Source organism: Anguilla anguilla, chromosome 11 (assembly GCF_013347855.1).
Source record: "Anguilla anguilla isolate fAngAng1 chromosome 11, fAngAng1.pri, whole genome shotgun sequence".
Classification (NCBI taxonomy): Eukaryota; Metazoa; Chordata; class Actinopteri; order Anguilliformes; family Anguillidae; genus Anguilla; species Anguilla anguilla.
Window position 1 is genome coordinate 36,522,817 of NC_049211.1, and position 26,941 is coordinate 36,549,757.

General features: G+C 46.6%; 1 protein-coding gene across 1 annotated transcript in view; it reads left to right on the forward strand.

The window, feature by feature from the left end:
* Positions 1-25,431, forward strand: part of LOC118207914 (synaptonemal complex protein 2-like) — a 35,841-nt gene extending 10,410 nt beyond the window's left edge. The window contains exons 17-46 of the mRNA XM_035382114.1: positions 288-437; positions 518-620; positions 2,372-2,511; positions 3,281-3,358; positions 3,756-3,822; positions 4,449-4,506; positions 5,391-5,545; positions 6,303-6,607; positions 6,987-7,114; positions 7,269-7,305; positions 7,581-7,654; positions 7,807-7,852; positions 8,206-8,249; positions 10,027-10,084; positions 10,825-10,981; positions 11,560-11,621; positions 12,229-12,384; positions 12,605-13,310; positions 14,376-14,575; positions 15,931-16,098; positions 16,847-16,889; positions 18,523-18,696; positions 18,887-18,988; positions 19,241-19,407; positions 19,501-19,595; positions 19,908-20,007; positions 20,943-21,001; positions 21,845-21,923; positions 22,338-22,394; positions 24,051-25,431. Coding sequence (XP_035238005.1) covers positions 288-437; positions 518-620; positions 2,372-2,511; positions 3,281-3,358; positions 3,756-3,822; positions 4,449-4,506; positions 5,391-5,545; positions 6,303-6,607; positions 6,987-7,114; positions 7,269-7,305; positions 7,581-7,654; positions 7,807-7,852; positions 8,206-8,249; positions 10,027-10,084; positions 10,825-10,981; positions 11,560-11,621; positions 12,229-12,384; positions 12,605-13,310; positions 14,376-14,575; positions 15,931-16,098; positions 16,847-16,889; positions 18,523-18,696; positions 18,887-18,988; positions 19,241-19,407; positions 19,501-19,595; positions 19,908-20,007; positions 20,943-21,001; positions 21,845-21,923; positions 22,338-22,394; positions 24,051-24,122 — 3,840 coding nt within the window. The 3' untranslated portion in view covers positions 24,123-25,431. The remainder of the gene's footprint in view (positions 1-287; positions 438-517; positions 621-2,371; positions 2,512-3,280; positions 3,359-3,755; positions 3,823-4,448; positions 4,507-5,390; positions 5,546-6,302; positions 6,608-6,986; positions 7,115-7,268; positions 7,306-7,580; positions 7,655-7,806; positions 7,853-8,205; positions 8,250-10,026; positions 10,085-10,824; positions 10,982-11,559; positions 11,622-12,228; positions 12,385-12,604; positions 13,311-14,375; positions 14,576-15,930; positions 16,099-16,846; positions 16,890-18,522; positions 18,697-18,886; positions 18,989-19,240; positions 19,408-19,500; positions 19,596-19,907; positions 20,008-20,942; positions 21,002-21,844; positions 21,924-22,337; positions 22,395-24,050) is intronic.
* The last annotated feature ends 1,510 nt before the right edge of the window (positions 25,432-26,941 follow it).

Sequence of the window (26,941 nt, forward strand, 5' to 3'; positions counted from 1 at the left end):
ACAAATACTGTTGCTGTCCAGATACTTACATTCTGCACTGAATATACCCTCTTTTTTTAAATCACATGCCCAGTGTTTCCTACTTATGGCATAAAACATCTGAAACAACTGTGGTAGGAGGTTTTTGTTCATATTGTCCACCGCTAAGAGGCTGTAAATGTGCTACACACAGCTGTAGCAGTAAAATGTGGCCCCCAGCTGCGCCCCCAGTGATTCGTGTTCTTCGCCGTCTCATTTCTGCCAGTGCGCAGTTGTAATTGACCCTGTTTGGTGAAAAAACGGAACAGGTTCTCGTTCCTGAAAGCCAAGCGAGCCAGGGCCGCGTGGAGCCCCGTCTGTGCGGGATGGAGAAGAACGTGTCCCCTCCTCTCCCACCGGCTCCAGAGGAGGCCGCAGGAAGACCCCTCCCTCTCCCGGGCAGGCTGCACCCCCCGCAGGTGACCTGTCGTCCTGGTTTCAGGTGCGGGCTCTTGGGCGGGTGTTAGTGTTGTAATATGGGCTGTTTGTTGTGTTACAGTGTGGGACCCCTGCAAGGAGGAAGGTGTCAGAGTCCAACACCTTTGTCTCCAGTGCTGGGCGCAGAGTGGGAAAGAGCCCCTCCATAAGTGTGCTGCAAGCAAGTGTGTAACGCTAGTCTCACCCTGTCACCCACACTGTCTATGCCCAGTCTCACCCTGTCACCCACACTGTCTATGCCCAGTCTCACCCTGTCACCCACACTGTCTATGCCCAGTCTCACCCTTTCATCCACACTGTCTATGCCCAGTCTCACCCTGTCACCCACACTGTCTATGCCCAGTCTCACCCTGTCACCCACACTGTCTATGCCCTGTCTCACCCTGTCACCCACACTGTCTATGCCCAGTCTCACCCTGTCACCCACACTGTCTATGCCCAGTCTCACCCTGTCTCCCACAATGTCTAAGCCCAGTCTCACCCTGTCACCCACACTGTCTCTATTCAGCCCAGTCTCACCCTGTCACCCACACTGTCTCTACCCTGCCCAGTCTCACCCTGTCACCCACACTGTCTAAGCCCAGTCTCACCCTGTCACCCACACTGTCTCTACCCTGCCCAGTCTCACCCTGTCACCCACACTGTCTATGCCCAGTCTCACCCTGTCACCCACACTGTCTATGCCCAGTCTCACCCTGTCACCCACACTGTCTATGCCCAGTCTCACCCTTTCATCCACACTCTCTATGCCCAGTCTCACCCTTTCATCCACACTGTCTATGCCCAGTCTCACCCTGTCACCCACACTGTCTATGCCCAGTCTCACCCTTCCATCCACACTGTCTATGCCCAGTCTCACCCTGTCACCCACACTGTCTATGCCCAATCTCACCCTTCCATCCACACTGTCTATGCCCAGTCTCACCCTGTCACCCATACTGTCTATGCCCAGTCTCACCCTGTCTCCCACACTGTCTATGCCCAGTCTCACCCTTCCATCCACATTGTCTATGCCCAGTCTCACCCTGTCACCCACACTGTCTATGCCCAGTCTCACCCTTCCATCCACACTGTCTATGTCCAGTCTCACCCTGTCACCCACACTGTCTATGCCCAGTCTCACCCTTCCATCCACACTGTCTATGCCCAGTCTCACCCTGTCACCCACACTGTCTATGCCCAGTCTCACCCTTCCATCCACACTGTCTATGCCCAGTCTCACCCTGTCTCCCACACTGTCTATGCCCAGTCTCACCCTGTCTCCCACACTGTCTATGCCCAGTCTCACCCTGTCACCCACACTGTCTCTATTCAGCCCAGTCTCACCCTTCCATCCACACTGTCTATGCCCAGTCTCACCCTGTGACCCACATTGTCTATGCCCAGTCTCACCCTGTCTCCCACACTGTCTATGCACAGTCTCACCCTGTCACCCACACTGTCTCTATTCAGCCCAGTCTCACCCTGTCACCCACACTGTCTCTACCCTGCCCAGTCTCACCCTGTCTCCCACACTGTCTATGCACAGTCTCACCCTGTCACCCACACTGTCTCTATTCAGCCCAGTCTCACCCTGTCGCCCACATTGTCTACGCCCAGTCACACCCTGTCTCCCACATTGTTTATGCCGAGTCTCACCCATGCTGCCTCTACCCAGTCCAGTAAAGTGATAATCTCCCTGAGTGAAGCTTTGCTTGGTGTCTTTCACACAATGAACAGTTCCACACCATCAGAGCTGTGCTACACAGTCCACCATTTTCCTCTAGCGAATTTGGGCTTTCTTCTATGTATGGTATTCTCAATTACACTACAAAATGCAATTATGTCTGTTTACTTGATGCATTTGTCTCAATACTTTAATATTCAATATCGTACAGTGGATTTAAGTGGTCATATGCACTGAAATTGTTCCCAGCAACCCCAATGATGAGAGCAAAGGTCAAACCGGCCTTGGAGCTGGTCAGCTCCTCTGGGAAGAAGATAGGATTTGACATCAGAGAATTAATGATGACCCAAACCCCTGAGAGCACATGCTGCAGTATCAGGAGAGAACAGGCAAGTACACACACACTCACACACATTCACACGTACATACACACTCACACACACGCAGACACATACACATGTACACGGACACGCATATACACACACACGTACACACACATGCATACACTCACACACGCACACACACATACACGCATACACAGACACGCATACGTACACACACACACACACACACGTGCACGCACACACACGCATGCATACACACACGCATAGACACACACACGCATGCACACTTACACAGACATGCATATACACACGCACATCCACACATGCACGCATACACAGACGGGTATATACGCGCACACACGTGCACACGCACACACACACACAAACATGCACGTATACACAGACAGGTATGCACACACGCACACACACACACACACACACACACAGTTCATTTAATTAGCAAACAGGGCCAGCACCAGACCTGAACCCCCAAATAGCAAGTACATAAGGTAAAAAAACTCCCAGTGGGGAAAAAAACCCTCTTAACGGCGGCAAGAAAAAAGCATGTTACAGCTAAGGTGATTGATAACAGGAATGTTAGCACATGCATGCACACGTACACACACACACACACACACACACGCATGCACATGTACACACACACATGCATATACACAAACACAACACACAGGATTCCAGTAGGAGCAGGGCGATAGTCTGAACAGAGATGGAGTTCAGTAGGAGCAGGGCTATAGTCTACGCAGTGTAGGTGTTTTGTGTGGAAATGTGGGAGTTTAATAGTGCTGAATTTCAGAGTGACAGCATTGGCACAGTGGGAGACGGGAGCGTCAGGCAGACCTGTGGACCTTTACCTGCTGACAAATTCCACAGGGTACGAGTTAATTTCCCTCCCCACCTCTCTGTGTCTCTCTCTCACTCTCTCTGTCTCTGCCTCATTCCCAGTCTCTCACTCCGTCATTCCCTTTCATCCCCTCTCTGTTTTTTAAGTGATGTTTTATTCCCAATGACTTTCCAACCTATTTCTTTGCCTTTCTTTCTGATTAGTTTGTCTTCCTCTTTATATGTCCCTCCTCCTCTCTGCTCTCTGCAGGGAAAGGGTATAAGTGTTGGAGATATACCCTTTCCCTGTATAGTGGAGTGTGTCTAACACTCACACTCCACTATACAGGGAAAGGGTATGAGTGTTAGAGACACTCCACATCCATATCTCGAACACTCATACCCTTTCCCTGTATAGTGTGTCTCTAACGCTCATCCTTTCCCTGTAGAATATCCCTGTAGCCAAAGTGGTGGAGATGGTGCAGACAGAACAAGAGGATGAAGAACAGCTTCTGGGTAAATTCAAAGTGCTTTATTGGCATGACAATTTGCATTTGTATTACCAAATCATGGCAAGGAACATGAGAAACATCAGATAACAAACAAAGAATAGTAACAGAATAATGTGATTGTATATGTACATGTGCTCATTCAGTTACATATTTATACATGCACTTATACAGAAAACATGAACATACATACATCTCATTTCAGTGAACTGTAATCCTCCAAAAATCATTTAATGTGTATCTCAAATTCAGTGTCAGCTTAGGGTATTTATCCTCCACACTTCTCTGATTCAGTATTGTTAATCAGGAACTTGCCTGTGATTTTACTAGGGAACTAAAATGAAATGTTCTACATTATCAACACAAACTGAAACAATGCAACTATAAGCAGATATGCGTGGGAACACGGTCATCTCTCTCATACTGTATCCTATACCAGTGAGGGAGTACTGCCTTCTCATACTATTAGACAAGCTGGACTGTAATGCGATTGACAGATCCTTCTAAGTTTTATTCTAGTAACACACTGCAATCACATTTTACAAGTTGAGGTACATTTTCGTTAAATGTTTACTGGTTTGATGTTATGTTTCAAAATGTTTTTCCTCACATGAACACATTTTTATCTTGCAGATGACAGTGCAAACATGGTGCCAGACTCCCAGCCTGTCTGGAGAAAGCAGAGGCCTCCGTGAGTTTGACCTGTCTGAAAATGGACTTCAGTCTTTGTGGAAGGGTGGCAGGAAGTGTGCGGCTGTGAGGCTTGTGTGTGTGTGCGGTTATGATGCTTGTGGGTGTGTGCGGTTGTGAGGCTTGTGGGTGTGTGCGGGTGTGAGGCTTGTGGGTGTGTGCGGTTGTGATGCTTGTGGGTGTGTGCGGGTGTGGATTGTGGGTGTGTGTGGTTGTGTGGCTTTTGGGTGTGTGCGGTTGTGAGGCTTGTGGGTGTGTGCGGGTGTGGATTGTGGGTGTGTGTGGTTGTGTGGCTTTTGGGTGTGTGCGGTTGTGAGGCTTGTGGGGTTGTTAACGGTGTGATGCTTGTGGGTGTGTGCGGTTGTGATGCTTGTGGGTGTGTGTGGTTGTGATGCTTGTGTGTGTGTGCGGTTGTGATGCTTGTGGGTGTGTGTGGTTGTGTGGCTTTTGGGTGTGTGCGGTTATGAGGCTTGTGGGGTTGTTAACGGTGTGATGCTTGTGGGTGTGTGCGGTTGTGATGCTTGTGGGTGTGTGTGGTTGTGATGCTTGTGTGTGTGTGCGGTTGTGATGCTTGTGGGTGTGTGCGGTTGTGATGCTTGTGGGTGTGTGTGGTTGTGATGCTTGTGTGTGTGTGCGGTTGTGATGCTTGTGTGTGTGTGCGGTTGTGATGCTTGTGGGTGTGTGCGGTTGTGATGCTTGTGGGTGTGTGCGGTTGTGATGCTTGTGGGTGTGTGTGGTTGTGATGCTTGTGGGTGTGTGCGGTTGTGATGCTTGTGGGTGTGTGTGGTTGTGAGGCTGGTGGGTGTGTGCGGTTATGAGGCTGGTGGGGTTGTTAACGGTGTGATGCTTGTGTGATGGACCTCGGCCCTGGTGTTTTCCTACCAGAGTTCTGCCATCCCAGGAGACGAGTGAGACCAGCAGAAAAAGAACATCTGTATCTGAGCTGGCCTTACAGAAGAGAAACCTCCCCAAAGCACGTGCAACTCCTGCACCGCCTCCTTCTGCACCTCCTCTGGGCACTTCCTCAGCTCTGTCACAGGGTATAGCCTGTCTCCGCTAGCCGTTAGCTTTGTTAGCCAAATAACACTGATTTAATGGAGGCTGAAAATCACCCCCGACAGCTATTTAACTAGGAAGCAAAGATATTAATAACGCAAACTCAAACTCTTCGTCATTTGTTTATGTGCTTGCATGAATGCAATAAAAAGGTGCCAGTATTGCCAGAAAAAGTTTTGTTTTGTCTGTTCTACCATAAAAAGTAAATCAATCAAAATAGTAGATTATGTTTGTTCAGTGTTGTTATCTGGCAGGGAGTTGCACAGTTTAGAGTGTATATAGAGAATGCTTTGTCACCTCTAGTTTTAAAATGGTTTGCTGGCACAAAGAGAGGACCTTTAAATGAGGACCAGATAAATCAAACGTATTTGCATAATGCATTTTACAAACATTTGTCACAATACGCTTTGCAATGGACCGTCGCATAGGGCAAGCCCAGCGCCACTGTGGCTAGGAGAAACTACCTGTGTGGGCGAGAGAGGAAGAACCCTTGGGAGGAACCGCGGGGGAGGGGTGTACGAGTCAGTAGTGATGATGAGATATTGAGACTTGGCCACACACTGGTTCAAAAGTTATTGATAAAAGTGTGTAGTCTATTCTGAAGGGAGCTGGTAGCCAGTGTGTGAGGATGTTTCATAAGGGAATAAGGTACTGATTCTCGCTTCCTCCCTCTCTCTCTCTCTCTCTCTCTCTCTCTGTCTCTCTCTCTGTCTCTCTTTCTCTCACCCTCTCTCTGTGCAGACCAGTGCACGCAGCTTTTCCCCACAGTGGGCCTGCAGAAGCAGCGCAGCTCCACCCAGCTGAGCGGCTTCCAGCTCCACGCGCAGCTGACCCAGCGGCTGGAGGGGCTCCGCAGGGGGAGGGAGAGAGCAGGAGGCTCTGGAGGGCAGGAGGAGGAGGAGGAGGACCAGCGAGCAGGAGAGGAGTCCCAGACCGGAGGGAGAGCCCTGGCGCTAGAACAGAGAGACGCCGTCTGGAAGTCTGCCCAGCCCACGCTGGCCATGCACCCAAGCCCCGGCGCCTGCTCCCTAACCAAGAGGCCCAGGGTGAGGCTGTGAGGCTCGAAGCACCAACACTGTGTGTGTGTGTGTGTGTGTGTGTGTGTGTGGATCTCACTCAGGAGGTCGGAGGTGTGGGGTCTACATTCTAACAGTGTGTGTGTGTGTGTGTGGATCTCACTCAGGAGGTCGGAGGCTTGGGGTCTACATGCTAACAGTGTGTGTGTGTGTGTGTGTGTGTGTGTGTGTGTGTGTGTGTGTCTGTGATCTCACTCAGGAGGTCAGAGGTTTGGGGTCTACATGGTAACTCAGTGTGTGTGTGTGTGTGTTTGTGTCTGTGATCTCACGTTACAGGAAGCACCTCAGAGTGGCTCATGCATTTTTATGGCAGTTGCCCAACTGTGTGAGGAACTTTTTTCTCCTTTAGGTTCAGAAATCAGGACCAGTGGAGGTGACCAGTTGTATGATGACATTCATCTCAAGCCAGTACAAAACTCCCTCTGCTGCCCCTGCAGTAAGGTCTGGGACAGGGCTCACCCTTACCTCAGTGGAGAGGTAATTCTCTCACACACACACACACACACACTGGAACACGCACATGCACACGCGCACGCACACACACACACACACACACGCACACACACTCATTGGTACATGTAAACACATGCATTTTTATTGTTCATTTTTGAATCATTTCTCATTTTTCCAGGACTAAAGTGGGGAAAAGCTGGACATTTACTTCCATGGTGAGCGTTGGGCCCTTATGTTCAGAGAGTCAGAATTCATCTTTATGGGCTGCAATGGGAGAGTGCTGCTGTCCATGCTAGCCTTGCCATTTGCTCAGAAAATTCCCTCACTGACCAGACGTCCTTTGTCTTCTCTGTTTTCAAACCTGTTTCTTAAGTCTTTCATGTTGTACCTGCTTGAAATTTTGATGTTTGGCCTGGACTCTGGAGCTATTTATCTTATCTCGTTTGAATATTTAAAAAAATTTTAACTGAAGTTTCTGTGTTTGTCGTAGGAGAAGGGAACTGCCAGAATCTCAGGGTCCCTGAAGACGGCCAATGAGTCCAATAAGCCGGCAGAGCAGCCAGAGTATTGCCCCTTCTTTCCGCTCGTCTCTGTTTAAGCCGCACGGGCTGTCTGTTCGTACTCCGCTTCGTATCGAGTGTGTTTCCACGATTACGCTGATAGATGGCAGGTGCCTGTGTTGCATGTTAATGTCTCCCCCTGCTTGTTACGTGCAGGTGCGATGTCTACAGTTTTCAATCAGAATCACCCAAGAGCTGCGGGGTAAGGAACACACGCTCTTTCAGCGCTTCAGGGGGAAATATAATACCGCTCAGTCCTTCACTGTCTTTTGGATTTTGGTCGAATGGTGATGTAGGCAGCTTGAAACTTGCAAAGCGCACCCGGATAGTGCTTACAGTGGACTTTGCGCTTATTTAAAATAAACGAAGATCATGTGCCTCGTCATTAACCCTTAATAATACATAACTTTCTTGTAAGTAGTCGATACGTACATAAAGTGCCATCAGCGTCAGGTGAGCATCATTTTAAAGAGGTGAAATTTTCACACTCGCGTTCTCTCACTCAACGTCAGACAGCATCAAACTCATGTCTGCATTTATCTCTGTCCTTTTCAGCGAAAGGGCTTACGGTCTCCTGAGAAATCCATTGTAGAGAAAAGGTAAAATCAAAAGGCTGCTTTTTTATTTTGCATTTTCAGCTTTTCTAGAATGACTCTTGAGGTTGAGTAGGATGTGGGTTCATGGCCTTACGGTCCCGGTCTGGCTGTGGGTTCATGGCCTTATGGTCCCAGCCTGGCTGTGGGTTCATGGCCTTATGGTCCCGGCCTGGCTGTGGGTTTGCGGTCTTATGGTCCCGGCCTGGCTGTGGGTTCATGGCCTTACGGTCCAAGCCTGGCTGTGGGATTGCAGTCTTATGGTCCCGGCCTGTGGATCTCCAGGGGCTTTCTGACAGGGCCTTTCCTTTTCTTTTAGAGTAGCTTATGAGTGCCGCAGCTCACTGAGGTAGGGCTGGGGCTGGGGTTGAGGTACCACAGCAACAGCACCTCTGGAGGACTGCAAAGAAACATTTAGCCCTAAATTTGGTGTCACCTGCATGTTATCAGTGGACCAAACCTCTGACCCCATTCCCACTGGCCCTGTGTCATCTATATCTGGACTGCCCAACCCTATTCTTGGAGATCTACTGCCCTGTAGGTTTGCAATCCAACCCTAAGAAAGCACACCTCATTCAACAGCTAGAGCAGGGCTGCCCAACCCTGTTTTTGGAGATATACTGTCCTGTAGATTTGCACTCCAACCCTAAGAAAGCACACCTCATTCAACAGCTAGAGCAGGGCTGCCCAACCCTGTTCTTGGAGATATACTGTCCTGTAGATTTGCACTTCAACCCTAAGAAAGCACACCTCATTCAACAGTTAGAGATCTCGTTCAGCTAATTATAGTCAGGTGTGCCACATTAGAGTTGGAGTGAAAACCTACCAGATGGAAGACTTCCAGGAACAGCGATGGGCAGCCTGCTCTAGCTGTTGAATGAGGTGTGCTTTGTCAGAGTTGGAGTGAAAACTTACAGAAAGGTAGATTTCCAGGAAAAGGGTTGGGCAGTCCTGCTCTAGCTGTTGAATGAGGCATGCTCTGTTAGGGATGGAGTGAAAACCTACAGGAATGTAGATTTCCAGGAAAATGGTTGGGCAGTCCTGCTCTAGCTGTTGAATGAGGCATGCTCTGTTAGGGATGGAGTGAAAACCTACAGGAATGTAGATTTCCAGGAACAGGGTTGGGCAGCCCTGATCTATAGTTTACCAATGAGCACTGATTTCAGATCAGTGCTTAAGCTCTGACCTTTTTCCTACTAGCACTGTAGCAGTATCATCTATAGGTTAACAATGGAAAACAGAAAGCTTCTACAACCAAACAAGAAGGCATTTGATCTGTTGTGACAGGTTTTGATACAGCAGCCAATAGCGTGGCTCCACATCACTGTACTGCCGTTCACACATAAACAAAGAATCACTTTTCTACCTGGGAGGAAGTTGTATAGAAACTTGTGACCATCTTTTCGTTGTTTGGAGAATTCAGTTTTTCAAAACAAAAATTACAATCAGTCCATAAGTAGATTTTAACAAATATAAATATTGTCCACATTGCATATTGCCTGTGTAAGCAGTGAGTGTGGCTCGGGAACATGTCTTCTGTATTGTGTTGTGTGTGTATGTTGCGTCTTTATGTTTTTACGGATGCTGTATGTTCATGTGTATGTCTACAGTTGGTGTGTTTTATGGGTGTTTATCGGAGGTCAGTGTAGAGCTGGTATGTTTTTGCAGGTAGTGTTAGCTCGTGTTTGTGAATTCACCGTGTGTAAAGCTGTGGTGTGGTACCGGCATCTGAACCTGTAGCACAGGTAAACCCTCCCGTACTGATGAAGGCCTTTCTTTCCAGTGTCCAGCAGGTCCCCAAGAGAGCGTCTCCCTCTGGGAGGACGAGCACAGCGGCTAAGGTGGGAGAGTGGAAGACGCGTTCAGTCCTGTGCTGTTCGTGACATTTGCAGTTTTGTGTGTCTTCAGTGATCCGAGTGGCATGGACACTTTCACATTGGCACCAGGCATATGCACTATATGACCAAAAGTATCTGGACACCCCTTGGTCTGGGTCTGTTTTTCATGGTTTGGGCTAGGTCCCTTAGTTCCAGTGAAGGCAAATCGTAATGCTACAGAGTACAGTCACATTCTAGGTGATTCTGTGCTTCCCTAACAGTTTGGGGAAGGCCCTGTTTCAGCATAGCAATGCCCCCGGGCACACAGCGAGGTCCATATAGAAATGGTTTTGTGGAGAACGGTGTGGAAGAACTTGACTGGCCAGCACAGAGCCCTGACCTCAACCCCATCTAACACCTTTGGGATCAATTGGAAAGCCAACTGTGAGCCAAGCCTAATCACCCAATCAGTGCCCGACCTCACTAATGCTCTTCTGGCTGAATGGAAGCAAATCCCTGCAGCAATGCTCCATCTAGTATAAAGAGTTCCCAAAAGAGTGGGGGTTGTTATAGCAGCAAAGGGTGGACAAACTCCTTATTAATGCCCATCATATTCTTTGAGAAATTGGATGTCAGGTGTCCACATACTTTAAGCAGTAGTGATGAACTTGTCTGCGAGTTATCTCAATGGGTCCTCAAAATGGCGGCACCCGGGTACTCTATACCTGATGAAATCTGCTCTGCTTCTCATTCTGTGCACCTAGCCCCGTGGAAACCGTGCCAGGAAGCACTTATTCAGCGACACAGAAACCGAAAAGACAGACATAAGCTGGCTGAAGGAGTCTGGCAGAAAACCCAAGCCCAAAGTGGTGGACTACAGCAGGCAGCGTGCAAAACCACCTCCACCTGCTGACACCACCTGTACAGTATTCACTACCACCAAACCACCTCCACCTGCTGACACCACCTGTACAGTATTCACTATCACCAAACCACCTCCACCTCCCGACACCACCTGTACAGTATTCATTACCACTAAACCACCTCCACCTGCCGACACCACCTGTACAGTATTCACTACCACTAAACCACCTCCACCTGCCAACACCACCTGTACAGTATTCACTACCACTAAACCACCTCCACCTGCCGACACCACCTGTACAGTATTCACTACCACTAAACCACCTCCACCTGCTGACACCAACTGTACAATATACACCATCACGAAACCACCTCCACCTGCTGACACCACCTGTACAATATACACCATCACTAAACCACCTCCACCTTCGTTGGCATAGTGTGATTCTGTGCTTATATTGCATGTCATAAAGAGCTGTTTTCAAAACTTACCTCATGTAAGGTATGAGAAATGTTACGATACTATTACTGCACATTTTAGATGTTTTTACATGCACAAAGATGAACATACTGACAGAAGAAATCTTTTAGTGTTTTTGTATTTGATTGTCTATCTATCCATCGATTTGTTGTAGATGATTCAGATTTACCCCCTTCTTCATCAAAGCCACCTGGAACACAGGCCAAACAAAAGAAGGTGAGACTGATGCAATGGGATCATGGGACAGGAGAGAGCCTATGGCTTGTGTAGAATATAAAAATAATTATATGACGTGCATTTAAAAGTATGTGATTAAATGCATATCACATGCACATTTGAAAGCATTGCTTTTGCTTTTGCTTTCTTGACTGTCATTTTTGTTAGTATTGTTTCACAGGTACTGTTTGTTACCCAGGTTTTTACCTGCGTATGCTTCATGTCCATTAAACTGTATGAAAGCATGTTACCCAGGTTTTTACCTGCATATGCTTCATGTCCATTAAACTGTATGAAAGCATGTTACCCAGGTTTTTACCTGCGTATGCTTCATGTCCATTGAACTGTATGAAAGCATGTTACCCAGGTTTTTACCTGCATATGCTTCATGTCCATTAAACTGTATGAAAGCATGTTACCCAGGTTTTTACCTGCGTATGCTTCATGTCCATTGAACTGTATGAAAGCATGTTACCCAGGTTTTTACCTGCGTATAATTCATGTCCATTGAACTGTATGAAAGCAGTGTTCCACCTGGGGATACACATGCATTGTGCTTTCAGTCCTCCTCCACGTCCATGTGCTTTATCATGTGTGTCACAAACAGAGGAGGAACACAGGAAAGGAGAGGAAGCAGTCCGCTCTAGTGGCCCAGCTGTGTGGGAGGCCCCAGAGGACCACCGCCGTGTCCAAGAACTACAGAGAGCTCTCTGAATCTGGCAGTAGCAGCCAATCAGAGTGTGAGGATCTGACCCATCGGCTGGTGAGCCATACCAGGGGCCTTCCGTTCAGTAGTTTATCAATAGCACAGCAGGTGGAATGCCACTCTGCCGGGTATTACCAGGTGAAACTTTCATGACCCGTGTTCAGAAAATGCAGATTTCTGAAAGGTAATGTAACCTCTGGTATTCTCACTGTAAAGTCACTGTCATAGCAGAATTGCAGAAACAGCTCACATTTTAAACCTTTTTCTGTCATTTCAGCCCAAACAAAACCAAACAAACGGGAACACAAAATGGAGTGTGATGGATCAGCAGCTAGAGCTGAAAAAAAATCCAGTCCCTGCCAAAGAACAAGGGGAAAAGCCAGTCACTGCAGGCAAACGTGGGGAAAAGCCAGTCACTGCAAGCGAACATGGGGAAAAGCCAGTCACTGCAGGCAAACGTGGGGAAAAGCCAGTCACTGCAAGCGAACATGGGGAAAAGCCAGTCACTGCAAGCGAACATGGGGAAAAGCCCGTCACTTCAGGCAAATGTGGGGAAAAGCCAGTCACTGCAAGCAAACATGGGGAAAGGCCCGCCACTGCAAATGAACAGGGGGGAAAGCCCATGACTGAAAACGAAATTGGAAAAAAGCTAGTCACTGCAAGTGAACAGAAGAAAAAAACGGTTACTGCAAACAAACAGCGGAAAAGACTAGTCACTGCAATCAAACTGGGGGAAAAGCCAGTCACTGCAAACAAACGGGGGGACAAGCCAGTCACTGCACACAAACAGGGGGAAAGGCCAGTCACTGCAAATGAACAGGGGGACAAGCCAGTCACTGCAAATGAACAGGAGGAAAAGCCAGTCACTGCAAAGGTGGAAAAGCCAGTCATTGTTGAGGATCAGGCCAGAGGGCAGAAAGAGTTGTGGTCTGCCAGATTGACCGATTTTCTTCCGTCTCCTCCACCCATAGAGAGGATGAGATGTAAGGCCTACAGCGCACTGATTCACAGAGTGTGGAGGAGAGCTGGTGAAATGGGAGGGGCCTGATAGTTATGGAAAGCCAATGGTGCCAAAAATATTTCTCATCAGTTATTTTTGACCTGATGAAATGTTTGCCATGTAAACAGGGGAAAACTGCCTGTCATTTTCACAAATAGAATGAATGTGTCAACAGGCCAGTTTTTCAACGCCTTAAAATTTCAGGTTAAATTTTAACACGTGTTAAAATTTGACGCGTTGAGGTGTTTGAGGTGTGTGGGAAGCCAAGCGTAAAGGCACATCACAATCTCATGAATGTAACAGAGCACGTCAGCACGCTCAGGAAATGTAGCGGTGACACATGCCTTGATGCTATTTGCTAATCTACTCACAATTCCTGCGTTGCTATTGGCCGAGCTACTTTTAAGCGTGTTGAGGGGTAACAATATTGCCGTGTCAACAGGTCAAAAATAACCGCAATCAGACATATTTTTAAAGATTTTGCATCGATGGTTTTCCATAGACAGTGTACAACACGAGCAGATGACTGATTATCTTTAATGAAGTATTTGTGTCCCCCAATATTCAGAACAAGTTTATTTTTTCATGATTTTATGGTCATAAGTGGTATTATGTAACATAATATGTCTCAAATTCTCAGGAGTGTTTTCACATTTCAGCCAATGTGTAAAGAGTTCAGGTGTTTCAAATATGTATTTAAACTGGTTCAGCTGAGATTTTAATTGTGTTTTAATCAGGGTAATGTCATGTATGTATTTGTAATGTATTACCTTGAGTCCTTGTGTGGAGGACCATATAATGGTAATATTGGTTCCTTTTAACAGAGTAACTTTTTTATTGAATAATATGTATTTATGTCTTAATTGTATGATTTGCGGCACGTGTGCGGTGTTAATAATTAGATTATTTAATTAATTATGCGCAGAGCACTAAACTGAGAGAGTCAGGCGTGTAGTGTGTAATCTGAGGTTAAAGAGCAGCCGGAGTGGGTGCAGGTAGTGTGTTGTGTAGGATGGTGTTTGCGATGTGACTGTTGTGTTTCTTGTAGCTGCAGGGGAATCGGAGGCCCTGTCGGGATCACCGATCTCCCCCTTGCGCTCCCCCGATGCGCTCCCCCTTCCCCTGGAGGTGGCCGCCGGGGCCTTCACGGGGATCCAGGCCTCCTCCTTCTACAGATCGGAGAGAGGCAGCAGCGCGCGGAAGACTCCCTCCGCCCCGTCTCTGAGCCGCCTCCAGGGCGTCCCTACCGTGAGTCTCTCATTTCTGCTGTCTTCCCCGCGGTTACAGATCTGCACTACGCAAACGCGTTCCCCGCTGGCACCCTTACGTATCCCGGCGTTGACGTGTGAGAAACGTTAGCAACGAAAAATGCGATGTGTGCAGCAGGGTTTTCACTAGAAAGAAAATAAATGATTGGCGCTGGCGTGGAACCCGGGCCTGAGAGCGGGGCTCACCGGCGACTTCGCCCAGCCGGTCCGACTTCGCCCCTCAGGCGGACAGCTCACGCTGGTTAGGGTTTGCTTTAGTTCAGTTTTGTTTCTCTCTTTTATATTTTGTATTTTTTAAGTAAAATCAAGTCAGTCCCTGCTTCCCGTGCAAATGCGGTGTGGCGTTGCGCCAGCGCGATAATGCAAGAACCCAACCAGAAGAGTCCCGAGGGTGGCTACTGGTCCTTCGGCGGCTGCGTGTTCCGATACAGATCAGTTACAGATCTGTGCTGTTACACCCAGAACTACGTCATTACACCAAAAAATGTCATTACACCCAGCTAGCATGCGCATCAGATGCAGAACTGTGTTACTGAACTGTGACGTACACCCAGCTAGCATGCGCATCAGATGCAGAACTGTTACTGAACTGTGACGTTACACCCAGCTAGCATGCGCATCAGATGCAGAACTGTGTTACTGAACTGTGACGTTACACCCAGCTAGCATGCGCATCAGATGCAGAACTGTGTTACTGAACTGTGACGTTACACCTAGCTAGCATGCGCATCAGATGCAGAACTGTGTTACTGAACTGTGACATACACCCAGCTAGCATGCGCATCAGATGCAGAACTGTGTTACTGAACTGTGACGTTACACCTAGCTAGCATGCGCATCAGATGCAGAACTGTGTTACTGAACTGTGACATACACCCAGCTAGCATGTGCATCAGATGCAGAACTGTGTTACTGAACTGTGACGTTACACCCAGCTAGCATGCGCATCAGATGCAGAACTGTGTTACTGAACTGTGACATTACACCTAGCTAGCATGCGAATCAGATGCAGAACTGTGTTACTGAACTGTGACATTACACCCAGCTAGCATGCGCATCAGATGCAGAACTGTGTTACTGAACTGTGACATTACACCTAGCTAGCATGCGCAGTTACTGAAATGTGCCGTTGCACCCAAGCTGTGGCATCAGCACAGCTATCAGCGACTCTGCGTTTAGTGAAGCAGCGCTACAGAGTCAGGGAAAGTAGCCAGGATGCTGATCGGCCACATGAGAAGGCAGAACAGTTGGTGGATGTTTCTGCTGCTGGCGGACTGCAGAGAGAGCTGCCCAGCAGCACCATAACTGACGCCCCCGTCCCCTTTACCCCCTCAGCCCGTCCTGAGTCCCCTCCACCCCCTCCAGAGCGCCTCGCCTCCTCTCCTGACCTCCACGGCCCTGGAGCCCTCTGTCCCAAACTCGCCCTTTCTGGAGGACTCGCTGGGCCTGCCAGCCTGTCTGGGTTCCTTCAAGAGCAGCTCCTCACAGTCCATCCCACTGCCGGTATGGGGCTCAGCTTCGCACCCCACTGACACCGAACAGCTGGGCAGAAGAAAGCCTGTCTGTGTGTGTCCTTCACGCCAGAACTGTTCTGTAAAATAATCACTTGTCTGCTGTTGTCTCTTATTTCTAAATTTCAGAAAAGGTCAGGTTTTCCTGAGTTACAGGTGTAGCCTGATATTATTAAGCATCTCCTCTGTGTCAACCTGTTTAAAGTTCCAAAAATCCATAATTTACGCACAGTGCACTTGTCCCTGCTGTGTGGACAGACACCCTTAACATTATTTTGGGATTTCGCATTAAGCATGGCTGAAAGTCACCGGGCCAAGAAATGTTGCAATGTAGCCACTAGAGCTGAGTTGGCCGTAAAATGTAAGAATATAGATATCTTATAGAATATAGATATTCCTGTGACAACGTGTTATTCCGCAAGTAGATTTTGATTAAATTAATATGTCTACAAACAGAACCATTTGCATATCCTATTCCTGAAACATGAATTTATGCTAATGCCGTAACCGGCATTCAGATGTGTAAATTTAATTTGTCTAAATGAACGCTGGATATATATAGTAGTGGTTTTCATGTGCTGTATAATTAGCCCACAAAAATTCCATCTGAGTCCCCAAAATTTATGACCTTTGGGCGGGGTGACCAGTGGGGGGAAAAAATCAGCGTCTAACCCTGTATTTGATACATAAAGACTAAATAAGTTTTAAGGTGCTTAAAAGGTTAATGTGTTTTATGACAGAAGCTGCCATCTTCCAATGAACAGTTCAAAGAGCATATGTCAGGTAAATCACTGCTTATCCTTCCTGATTTCAGACTGAGTTAACTATTTGCCTGGTTAGCCGTTTGTCTTTGCTGTTTAGCTGTTTGCTAACTGATTTGAGAGAGTGGGTTAGCTGTTTCTCAGCTGTTTTGCGAGTTAGCTGCTTGTTAGCAGATTAGAGAGCGGTAGCTAGCTGCTTGTTAGCGGATTAGAGAGAGGGAGCTAGCTGCTTGTTAGCGCATTAGAGAGAGTGAGCTAGCTGCTTGTTAGCGGATTAGAGAGAGGGAGCTAGCTGCTTGTTAGCGGATCAGAGAGAGGGAGCTAGCTGCTTGTTAGCGGATCAGAGAGAGGGAGCTAGCTGCTTGTTAGCGGATTAGAGAGAGGGAGCTAGCTGCTTGTTAGCGGATTAGAGAGAGGGAGCTAGCTGCTTGTTAGCGGATCAGAGAGAGGGAGCTAGCTGCTTGTTAGCGGATTAGAGAGAGGGAGCTAGCTGCTTGTTAGCGGATCAGAGAGAGGGAGCTAGCTGCTTGTTAGCGGATCAGAGAGAGGGAGCTAGCTGCTTGCTAGCGGATCAGAGAGAGGGAGCTAGCTGCTTGTTAGCGGATCAGAGAGAGGGAGCTAGCTGCTTGTTAGCGGATCAGAGAGAGGGAGCTAGCTGCTTGTTAGCGGATTAGAGAGCGGGAGCTAGCTGCTTGTTAGCGGATCAGAGAGAGGGAGCTAGCTGCTTGTTAGCGGATCAGAGAGAGGGAGCTAGCTGCTTGTTAGCAGATTTGAGAGAGGGAGCTAGCTGCTTGTTAGCAGATTTGAAAGAGGGAGCTAGATGCTTGTTAGCAGATTTGAAAGAGGGAGCTAGCTGCTTGTTAGCGGATTAGAGAGAGGGAGCTAGCTGCTTGTTAGCGGATCAGAGAGAGGGAGCTAGCTGCTTGTTAGCGGATCAGAGAGAGGGAGCTAGCTGCTTGTTAGCGGATCAGAGAGAGGGAGCTAGCTGCTTGTTAGCGGATCAGAGAGAGGGAGCTAGCTGCTTGTTAGCGGATTAGAGAGAGGGAGCTAGCTGCTTGTTAGCGGATCAGAGAGAGGGAGCTAGCTGCTTGTTAGCGGATTAGAGAGCGCAAGCTAGCTGCTTGTTAGCGGATCAGAGAGAGGGAGCTAGCTGCTTGTTAGCGGATCAGAGAGAGGGAGCTAGCTGCTTGCTAGCGGATCAGAGAGAGGGAGCTAGCTGCTTGTTAGCAGATTTGAGAGAGGGAGCTAGATGCTTGTTAGCAGATTTGAAAGAGGGAGCTAGCTGCTTGTTAGCGGATTAGAGAGAGGGAGCTAGCTGCTTGTTAGCGGATCAGAGAGAGGGAGCTAGCTGCTTGTTAGCGGATCAGAGAGAGGGAGCTAGCTGCTTGTTAGCGGATCAGAGAGAGGGAGCTAGCTGCTTGTTAGCGGATCAGAGAGAGGGAGCTAGCTGCTTGTTAGCGGATCAGAGAGAGGGAGCTAGCTGCTTGTTAGCGGATTAGAGAGAGGGAGCTAGCTGCTTGTTAGCGGATCAGAGAGAGGGAGCTAGCTGCTTGTTAGCGGATTAGAGAGAGGGAGCTAGCTGCTTGTTAGCGGATCAGAGAGAGGGAGCTAGCTGCTTGCTCATCTCTGGACCCTGTCTCGTGTGCGGTCCTCAGGCCCTGGCTTGGGCCGGAAGCGCCCGCCCTCCCACCACCGTTCCAGTGCTTCTGAGGATGAGGAGGAGGAAGAAGAAGAGGGAAGAGGCTCAGGGACAGGGCAGAGGATGAGCATGCGGCCCAGGAAGCTGTTCAAGGCCAGGGAGGAAGAGGAGGAGGAGGAGGAGGAGGAAGGTGTGTGTCAGACTGAGATGGGCAGGGCATGTATCCGGGTGAAAGGGGGGGGGGGGGGGGTGGGTGTGTCAGGGTAGGGGCTGTGAGAAAGCTGAGGACAGCAGTCTGAAATAATTGGAGTGTGCTCGTGTGACGGGCCATACGCATGAACTGGAATGCGATGTGTAACTTTTGTAAATCCTCACCCCAGTTTACAGCCTGACCTGCCCTCTGAAGGAGGGAGGCGAGGTCAGGCAGGAGAGAGGGCCCGCTGTGGCAGCACCAGGCCAAGGAGAAAGCCTCACGGATGCAGGTAGCAACATGCAGCAGAGATCATATTGTCTGATCAGCACTGGTTCTGGAGATCAATGCCTGGGTACCAGAGTTTTTAAGGCTTTGGAACTAATTGAAAAAGTTAGCTATGGATTCCGGATCAAAAGGTTATAGTTTAAATAATACTTAAATATATACAAATTGCAGATGTGCGATTGTACGTTTGTTTGGATGTATAAAGATGATAGTATTTTTGTGCATGTCAGTGAGGGGGGGTGTGTTTCTTTTGCAGTGAGAGATGCGGAGCTGTGCTCTGTGGTGTCGTCCCGTGTGGTGTCCAGTTTCTGGGAGGCCAACATGGAGGGTGATGGGGATCTTGAAGCTCCGGAATTCAACGCCTCACAGTACATGAGCTCCATGTGCCGCCAGTTCAACTCTGAACTCCAGCGTAAGATACAGGTAAGGGACTTCATTTGATGAAGTGGCTTAACATAGTAGGAGAATTTACCGATGGCTGTGGCGTGCTTTGTACATGTATTTGTTTCTCTTCAGAATCGTTCCAGAAGGATGGATCACTTTGCCAAGCAGTCTCTGAAGACTGTTCAGCAGCATGTGTCTTCCGTTAGCGTGCAGATTCATCAGTACAGGTGAGTTTTTTTTTAGTTTGAGTTCTGTCAGCAGTATTTAGTGAGTTCCTGTCTGTGCAGATCTCCGCAGTATTTAGTGAGTCCCTGTCTGTGTAGATCTCAGCAGTATTAAGTGAGTTCCTCTTTGTGCAGATCTCCGCAGTATTTAGTGAGTCCCTGTCTGTGTAGATCTCAGCAGTATTAAGTGAGTTCCTCTTTGTGTAGATCTCAGCAGTATTAAGTGAGTTCCTCTTTGTGTAGATCTCAGCAGTATTAAGTGAGTTCCTCTTTGTGCAGATCTCAGCAGTATTAAGTGAGTTCCTCTTTGTGCAGATCTCAGAAGTTGGAGAAGATCAGAGGTGTGCTGCTAGAAGAGATCCGCAACTTGGAGAAGGACAACTCCGACCTGAAGGACGTGGAAAAGGAACTTACTGTGTGTCCCTTTTAACATGTAGATTTTATTGGAGTTATACAGAATGTTAAAACCAAAATTTGTTTTCATAAACACTGCAGACAAGTCCACAGACCCTGTGGAATCACTTTTTTTCCTTGCATTTCAGGTTTTTTTAAGATAAAATATAAAGATGTTTACTCAACTTCTCCCAGATTTATAATCAGGGAAAGTACATTTGACGTAACTTATATCACTTCAAACAGGAGAGCTGGAGGTCTGACAGGATGTCTGTCCTGTTGGAATATTCACTTTAAGTTCACATGTAAAACATAAGCAACACGGTCTACAAAATGCCACATCCACTTGTAGTTGGCAGTCCTTTCCAGATAACTCATTTAAAATCTCAACTGAATCAATTGGGTCTAATATAGAAGTATTTGTATTTGGTTGTTTGTCTTTAAGGTGCGCAGGATTTACTATGCAGTGGTTCTTCTAGAGTAATTATAAAAAGCTGCACCCTTCCGGATGTTTCCTCAACCCTTAGTGTTGGAGAAAGGTCCTCTTAGATGCACCAGAAGCTGGTGCGAGTAGACTAAGCCCTTAGTGTTGAAGAAAAGTCCTTGTGGAGGGGTGGTGTGGTTAGGGAACCATCTGAATGAATATGAATGAATATGTAGTTTATTTCGGTCACACATTATAAGGAACAAAATTTGACAAGTAGTGTGGATATGCAACAGACAATACATCATCATGCGTGTTTACACTAATCCATTTCACACAATAAAATTTGCACAATCAATGACCGAAAAAGGAATAGGCTGAAGCCCAAGGCTTATTATTGCCTATCCTATCTGCGGGCGGAGAGGGAGCAGTTTAGCCGACACTGCAACCCCAAGTGTGTGCAGTCACGATTAGCTGTAACAGAAGCTGCTGCAAGTAGAGCGAAGTTAATCGGCAGCCTGTGTCTTTCTCAGACGTACTGGAGGAAGCAGACCCAGGCCTTTCACTCTTACCAGGAGAGAGAGAGCAAAAGGTGAGTGCCCCTGTGTGTGACAGTGCCCCTGTGTGTGTGAATGCCCCTGTGTGAGATTGCCCCTTTATATGGGAATGCCCCTGTGTGAGAGTGCCCATGTGAGAGAATCCCCCTGTGTGAGAATGCCCCTGCGTGTGAGAGTGCCCCTGTGTGAGAGAATGCCGCTGTGTGAGATTGCCCTTTTGTATGAGATTTCCCCTGTGTGAGATTACCCTAGTGTGTAACAGTGCCCCTGTGTGTGAGAATGCTCCTGTGTGTGAATGTCTGTGTGAGAGAATCCCCCTGTGTGAGAATTCCCTTGTGTGAGATTGCCCCGTGTGTGACAATGCCCCTGTGTGAGATTGCCCCTGCGTATGAGGGACCCCCTGTGTGAGATTGCCCCTGTGTGAGATTGCCCCTGCGTATGAGGGACCCCCTGTGTGAGTGCCCCTGTGTGTATCCTGCATGGAGAGTCACTACACTCACTACATCAACAATCATAACTTTCAGTGCTATTCTTACTTGGTAATCTTTATACCAGCGATACACCATAATGGCATTGAAATCAGAATTAAGATAATAGACATGAATAAAACAACAATGCCGTTAAATTAGTTATATAAGGTATAAGCAGGGTTAAACAGGTCTGTAAATGTTACTTTTTTGCTTTGGGACAGTGAGGTGGTCTTGAAGGTGCCTTAAATGGCTGTTAGATCAGGTTAAACAACAGTGTGTGTCCGTTAGATCAGGTTAAAGAGCACAGTGTGTGTGTGTGTGTGTGTGTCCATTAGATCAGATTAAAGAGCACAGTGTGTGTGTCCCTGTTTGATCAGGTTAAAGAGTGTCTGTCGATTCCTCTCACAGGCTCCAGAACCTGAGGAGCACCTTCCAGAAGAATGTGTGTCACAGCCTTGAGTACGAGGAACAGATCTTCACATCTGAGGTGAAACTTCTAAGCTATCTACTCGCTTCTTCATTTTTTGTAGGCAGAAACACATGCTGATCTACCTTTGTATTTCTGTTGTTTGTTAGAAAGGGAGAATGCACGGCTGTATATGTTTCTGCTAGATGATCTGTGTAAGAGTATCGGGTTTAGCCAGAAGTTATTTCATGTATCTTTGTGTTTTCTTCTCATGTGTATCTAAAACAGCATGGTGCATTAGAGAGTACCATAGAAGCAGCTAAACTTGAGTTTATACCTCTGCTGTTAAACTTGAGCTCTCATACACAGATACGCGTGCACACATACACACGTGCACATACATGTGTTTCTGCGACTTGCATTCTGAAATTGCTGATTTCTGTCATCAAGACTAATCTTTTTTCCACAAAAATCAAAATCAAAAATTTTTTTCAGATGTGCCTGATGAGGGAAGACATGAAGTCTGTTCAGGACAAACTATTTAAGGACATGGTGAGTGGGCAGCGTACAGTGGGACCTCTACGGTGTGGCCTGGTTTATCTTTCCTGGCTCTCTTATAACAGGGGTGCTGGAAACAGGGCAGGATTTGCAGGTCAGTGTGAGCTCCAAAGCTCTCAGGCCCTGAACCAGGGGTGGTCACTGGAGTGAAAGAGCCAGAGACTCGCTTTTGAACGTGCCTTTAATTCATCCCCAACTGGCCATCACTGACTCTCACCCAGGCCTCCAGGTTCCTCATGCGAGAAGATCCAGGGAGGGAGGCGGAAACCTAGTTAAACGGTTGAAATGGAGAATGGGCCTCTAGTGGCGCGGTCCGTAGAGCGCTATGCACATGCTCAGTGCGAGCCGCGATGTTGGCAGTTCGAATCCGACTGCCGACCTTTGTCGCACGTCTCTCCCTCTCCCTCTCTCTCTCCTCCTAATTTTTCCTGTCTCTCTACACTGTCCTATCCAAATAAAGCTGAAAAATCCCCCAAAAAAGGCTGAAACTGAGGAGAAACCAACAGAAACCCTCTTAAAACATTGATTCAGATGTTAATAATGGGTATACAACTGAATCAGCTGGGTATTTGTTCCTTTCTTCTTTCTATCAAACTTTAGCAAGCTTTGCCTCCCTTGCCTCTGACCAGCCGCCGCTGAAATGTAATTGGGCACCAAGGCCAAATCAGAAGACAGAACAACCAAAATCGAATTCAACATCAGGGCATCGAGGAGATTGCAGAACCAATTATACTGTATATTCATACAGTGAAAATTCATGGGGGAGAGCATGCAACTGCATGAAACTCTTTATTTATATCATAAAATATGGAAGGGACTAGTAAGTGTTCAGGTTGTTCATTTAAACTAAACCTGTTTATTTATATATAAAAAGTAAATATGTCAGGTACCAGTAAGTTCTCAGATTGGATTTAGATGGCTGATCCATTTCACTCACAAAGGCAATATGGTGCAGTGGATATAGCACTGTCGCTTCACAGCCAGAAGGTTCTGTGTTCGAATCCCGGACAGGGCCTTTCTGTGTGGAGTTTGCGTGGGTTTTCTACAGGTGCTCTGGTTTCCTCCACAGTCCAAATGCATGCGGGTTAGGCTATTTAGGGGCATTCACAGGGTGTTGCTGTAAAAGAGTGCTCCAGTCAACCTACCTGTAGCAATAAAGATTCATAAATAATAAATAAATATTCTGAAACATTTGAATCGTTTAATCTTGTCTTAACTAAAAACCCTGAGCGTGGAATGAATGGACTTGCTGGTATCCAAACTGACAGTGCATGAATAGTCGGCTGCACCTAGTCCTTCATGGTTGATAGCCCTTCCAGACAAAAATAGCTCTAGTGTAAGTGTTGTTTCATTTTCAGTGTGTCCTCTAAAAGGAGCACAACCAGCACATGGGTGAAGAGACACAGCAAATGGGAAAGACTTCATAAACCAAATTTTCAAACATACATCCTTAATTTCCATTTAAAGAATAAGGAATTAAAATTTTCTTCATTTTTGTGTGGGTGTTTGGTACACTAATGGGTAGTGTGAGGGGGAGTGTTGTGTGTGTGTGGGTGTTTGGTACACTAATGGGTAGTGTGAGGGGGAGTGTTGTGTGTGTGTGTGTGTATGTTTGGTACATTAATGCTGCTGTGTGCTTTGTTTCAACAGCAAGAGGAGGAAATGCTGAGTGTCCGTAGAGGACTGCAGGCTCTCTTCCTGCCAGAGGGATGCAGATTCTGATCATAGAGGACAAATATTACCTTCGTACACCACAGAGTTTAATCATCTCTCAGTAACACCCACTGAGTTGAATCATCTCAGTATCACATACAGTATTTTAACATTGCTGAGTAACAAACACAGTATTCTAGCATCTCTAAATATATGCACAATATTCCAGCATCTCTAAGTAACACTCAGAGGGAAGTGCATGTTTCTCTGCTGTTTGTATTTAGTTTTTCAAAAATAAAAAAAAAAACAATCTGAAGTATTTTAATACAGGATTTCATGAAATGTCATTATTAACATATTTTTTCACTAGAACCTATATATATTCAAGTAAGCGTGTGATGTTTATTTGAAAATGTGCTCTGTTTTAGAGCAGTGTCAGTTTAATGGTGCAGTTTTGAGAACAAATACTGTAGTTACAAGTTTCAAATGTTCTGTAACTGAAGCAGGTTCAGCTGCAATTGAATGGCTGTAATTGAATAGATTATATTAACGCTTCTCATTGTGATGTCACTGAGCTGCTGTGGTTGAAAGGATTAAATTAACACTATTCTCAATGTTATGTCATCGAACAGCTGCAATTAAAAGGATTACATTAATACTATTCTCATTGTGATGTCACTGGACAGGTGTGATTGAAAGGATTAAATTAACACTTCTCATTGTGATGTCATGGGCTCAAAGTAACATGCATTCAGCTGTCAGGTGGCTTCAACAGGTTCACATAGATCAGGCTATTTAGTTATGTGGGAAGGAGGAGGTAAAGAAGCCCCATTTTAACAAGTTACGTAGCTCTCTAGCTTGCTTAACAATAAAGCTTGTCATTTTTGCTTCCTTTATCACAAGCACCACTTATTGAAGGCCAGTATTTTTTTCAGTAAGCTTCTGTCTAACTTGCTATTTATTGACTGAACTGTTTTGTATGTTTGTGTGACAAAGAGCCTATGTTTGTAGTTGACTATTAAAACACATCTGTATTGTGCATTTGCAGTTTGTCTTGATTTTTGGAATAAATGTATATTGTTCAGTAACATTTTCCTTGTGCGATTTGTGTTATGGTTTCAACTCCTGGTATGGATATATAAATGAAGGAACATGCACCCAGTGAAGCCCTACCTGTAAACACGGCCAGTAAATATCACTTGGGAGGATTCAAGTATGTGTAGTATATTCTATTTTTTCTTCAGTGGCTTGCCTCTTGTCACAATCTCAACCTCACACTATCTGCAGGAAAGGCTGGGGTTGTGAGATTGGTTTTCTGCAATCTGATTTTTTCTGACAAGTAGACAGGCTGCAGTTGAGCATCTAATAAAACTCTCCAGCCCCTCCACTGTTTGATTAGCATTTTTGTATTTGTGTTCAGCTGACTGCCTTTATTTCAGGCAAATCGACATCCTTTAAACCACACCCCTGGTTATGAGAACAGCTAATGGGAGCTTGGGAGACAGAGAGCCAGCAATCTCATAGTCTACCGCTCTGTTGTATTTGTGAAGGCCTCAGCTTTTGAAATGTGCATAAGAAGATAATTTTAATCCCAAGCAGAGAGCAGACAGTCTGCACTGCTGCATGCTCTCTCTTTCTCCTGATGGGAGAAAGTGCTGCATGTTCTCTCTTTCTCCAGACGGGGTGAAAGTTCTGCATGCTCTCTCTTTCTCCTGATGGGTGAAAGTGCTGCATGCTCTCTCTTTCTCCTGATGGGAGAAAGTGCTGCATGCTCTCTCTTTCTCCAGATGGGGTGAAAGTGCTGTATGCTCTCTCTTTCTCCTGATGGGTGAAAGTGCTGTATGCTCTCTCTTTCTCCTGATGGGTGAAAGTGCTGTATGCTCTCTCTTTCTCCTGATGGGAGAAAGTGCTGCATGCTCTCTCTTTCTCCAGATGGGGTGAAAGTGCTGTATGCTCTCTCTTTCTCCAGACGGAGTGAAAGCAGAGAGGGGTACAGATAGACAGGGAATCACAGTACAGACACTTCCATGGTTGGGATTCAAACCCCTCAGTCTGTAGAGCAAGTCACCCAAACAGTTAACTTTGGGTACAGGAGCCAAACTAAGGTATATGAATTCATATATATGAATTTGGATAAAAGCGCTATATAAATGCAGTCCATTTACCATGGCGGTGTAGGATTCTCTTAATGGTGGATATAGGCTAGATACTTTGGTACCCGATGCCTCCAACTCCTTCCCTAGTTCCTTCGTTGTTGTCTTGGAGTTCAGGTGAACCTTTCGAATTAGTTTGTTCAGCCCTGGGGTTAATTTCTGCCTCCTTCCTGAATGATGCAGTGTCTGTGTGGTCCCATGATTTTTATATTTGCATACAATTGTTTGTACAGATGCTTGTGGTACCTTCAGTTGTTTGGAAATTGCTCCCAAGTAGGAACCGGACTTGTGGAGGTCCACAATTCTTTTTTCTGAGGTCTTGGCTGAGTTGCTTGGATTTTCCCATAGTATCAAGGACAAAAAGGCAGTGGATCTAAAGGTAGGCACCACAGGTGCCAATTAACTCCTAATTATGACATATGGCCAATCAGAAGCTTCTAAAAAATCATTACATCAATTTCTGGAATCTTCCAGACTGTTTAAAGAGACAGTCCACTTGGTGTATGTACACTTCGTTGTTTTAAAATTACCTCTGATGTGAACAAAGTAGATGCCCTAATTGACTTGCCAAAAGAAGTGTATGGTAACATGAAATGTGCGGAGTTGTGAAAAACTGAGTTTGAATATCTTTAGCCTAGGTGTATGTAAACTTTTGGCCTCAACTGTCAACATACACATTTTCAGTGGTAAAACACAGTACACACGGTAAAAAACATGATTGGTCAGATAGGTTTG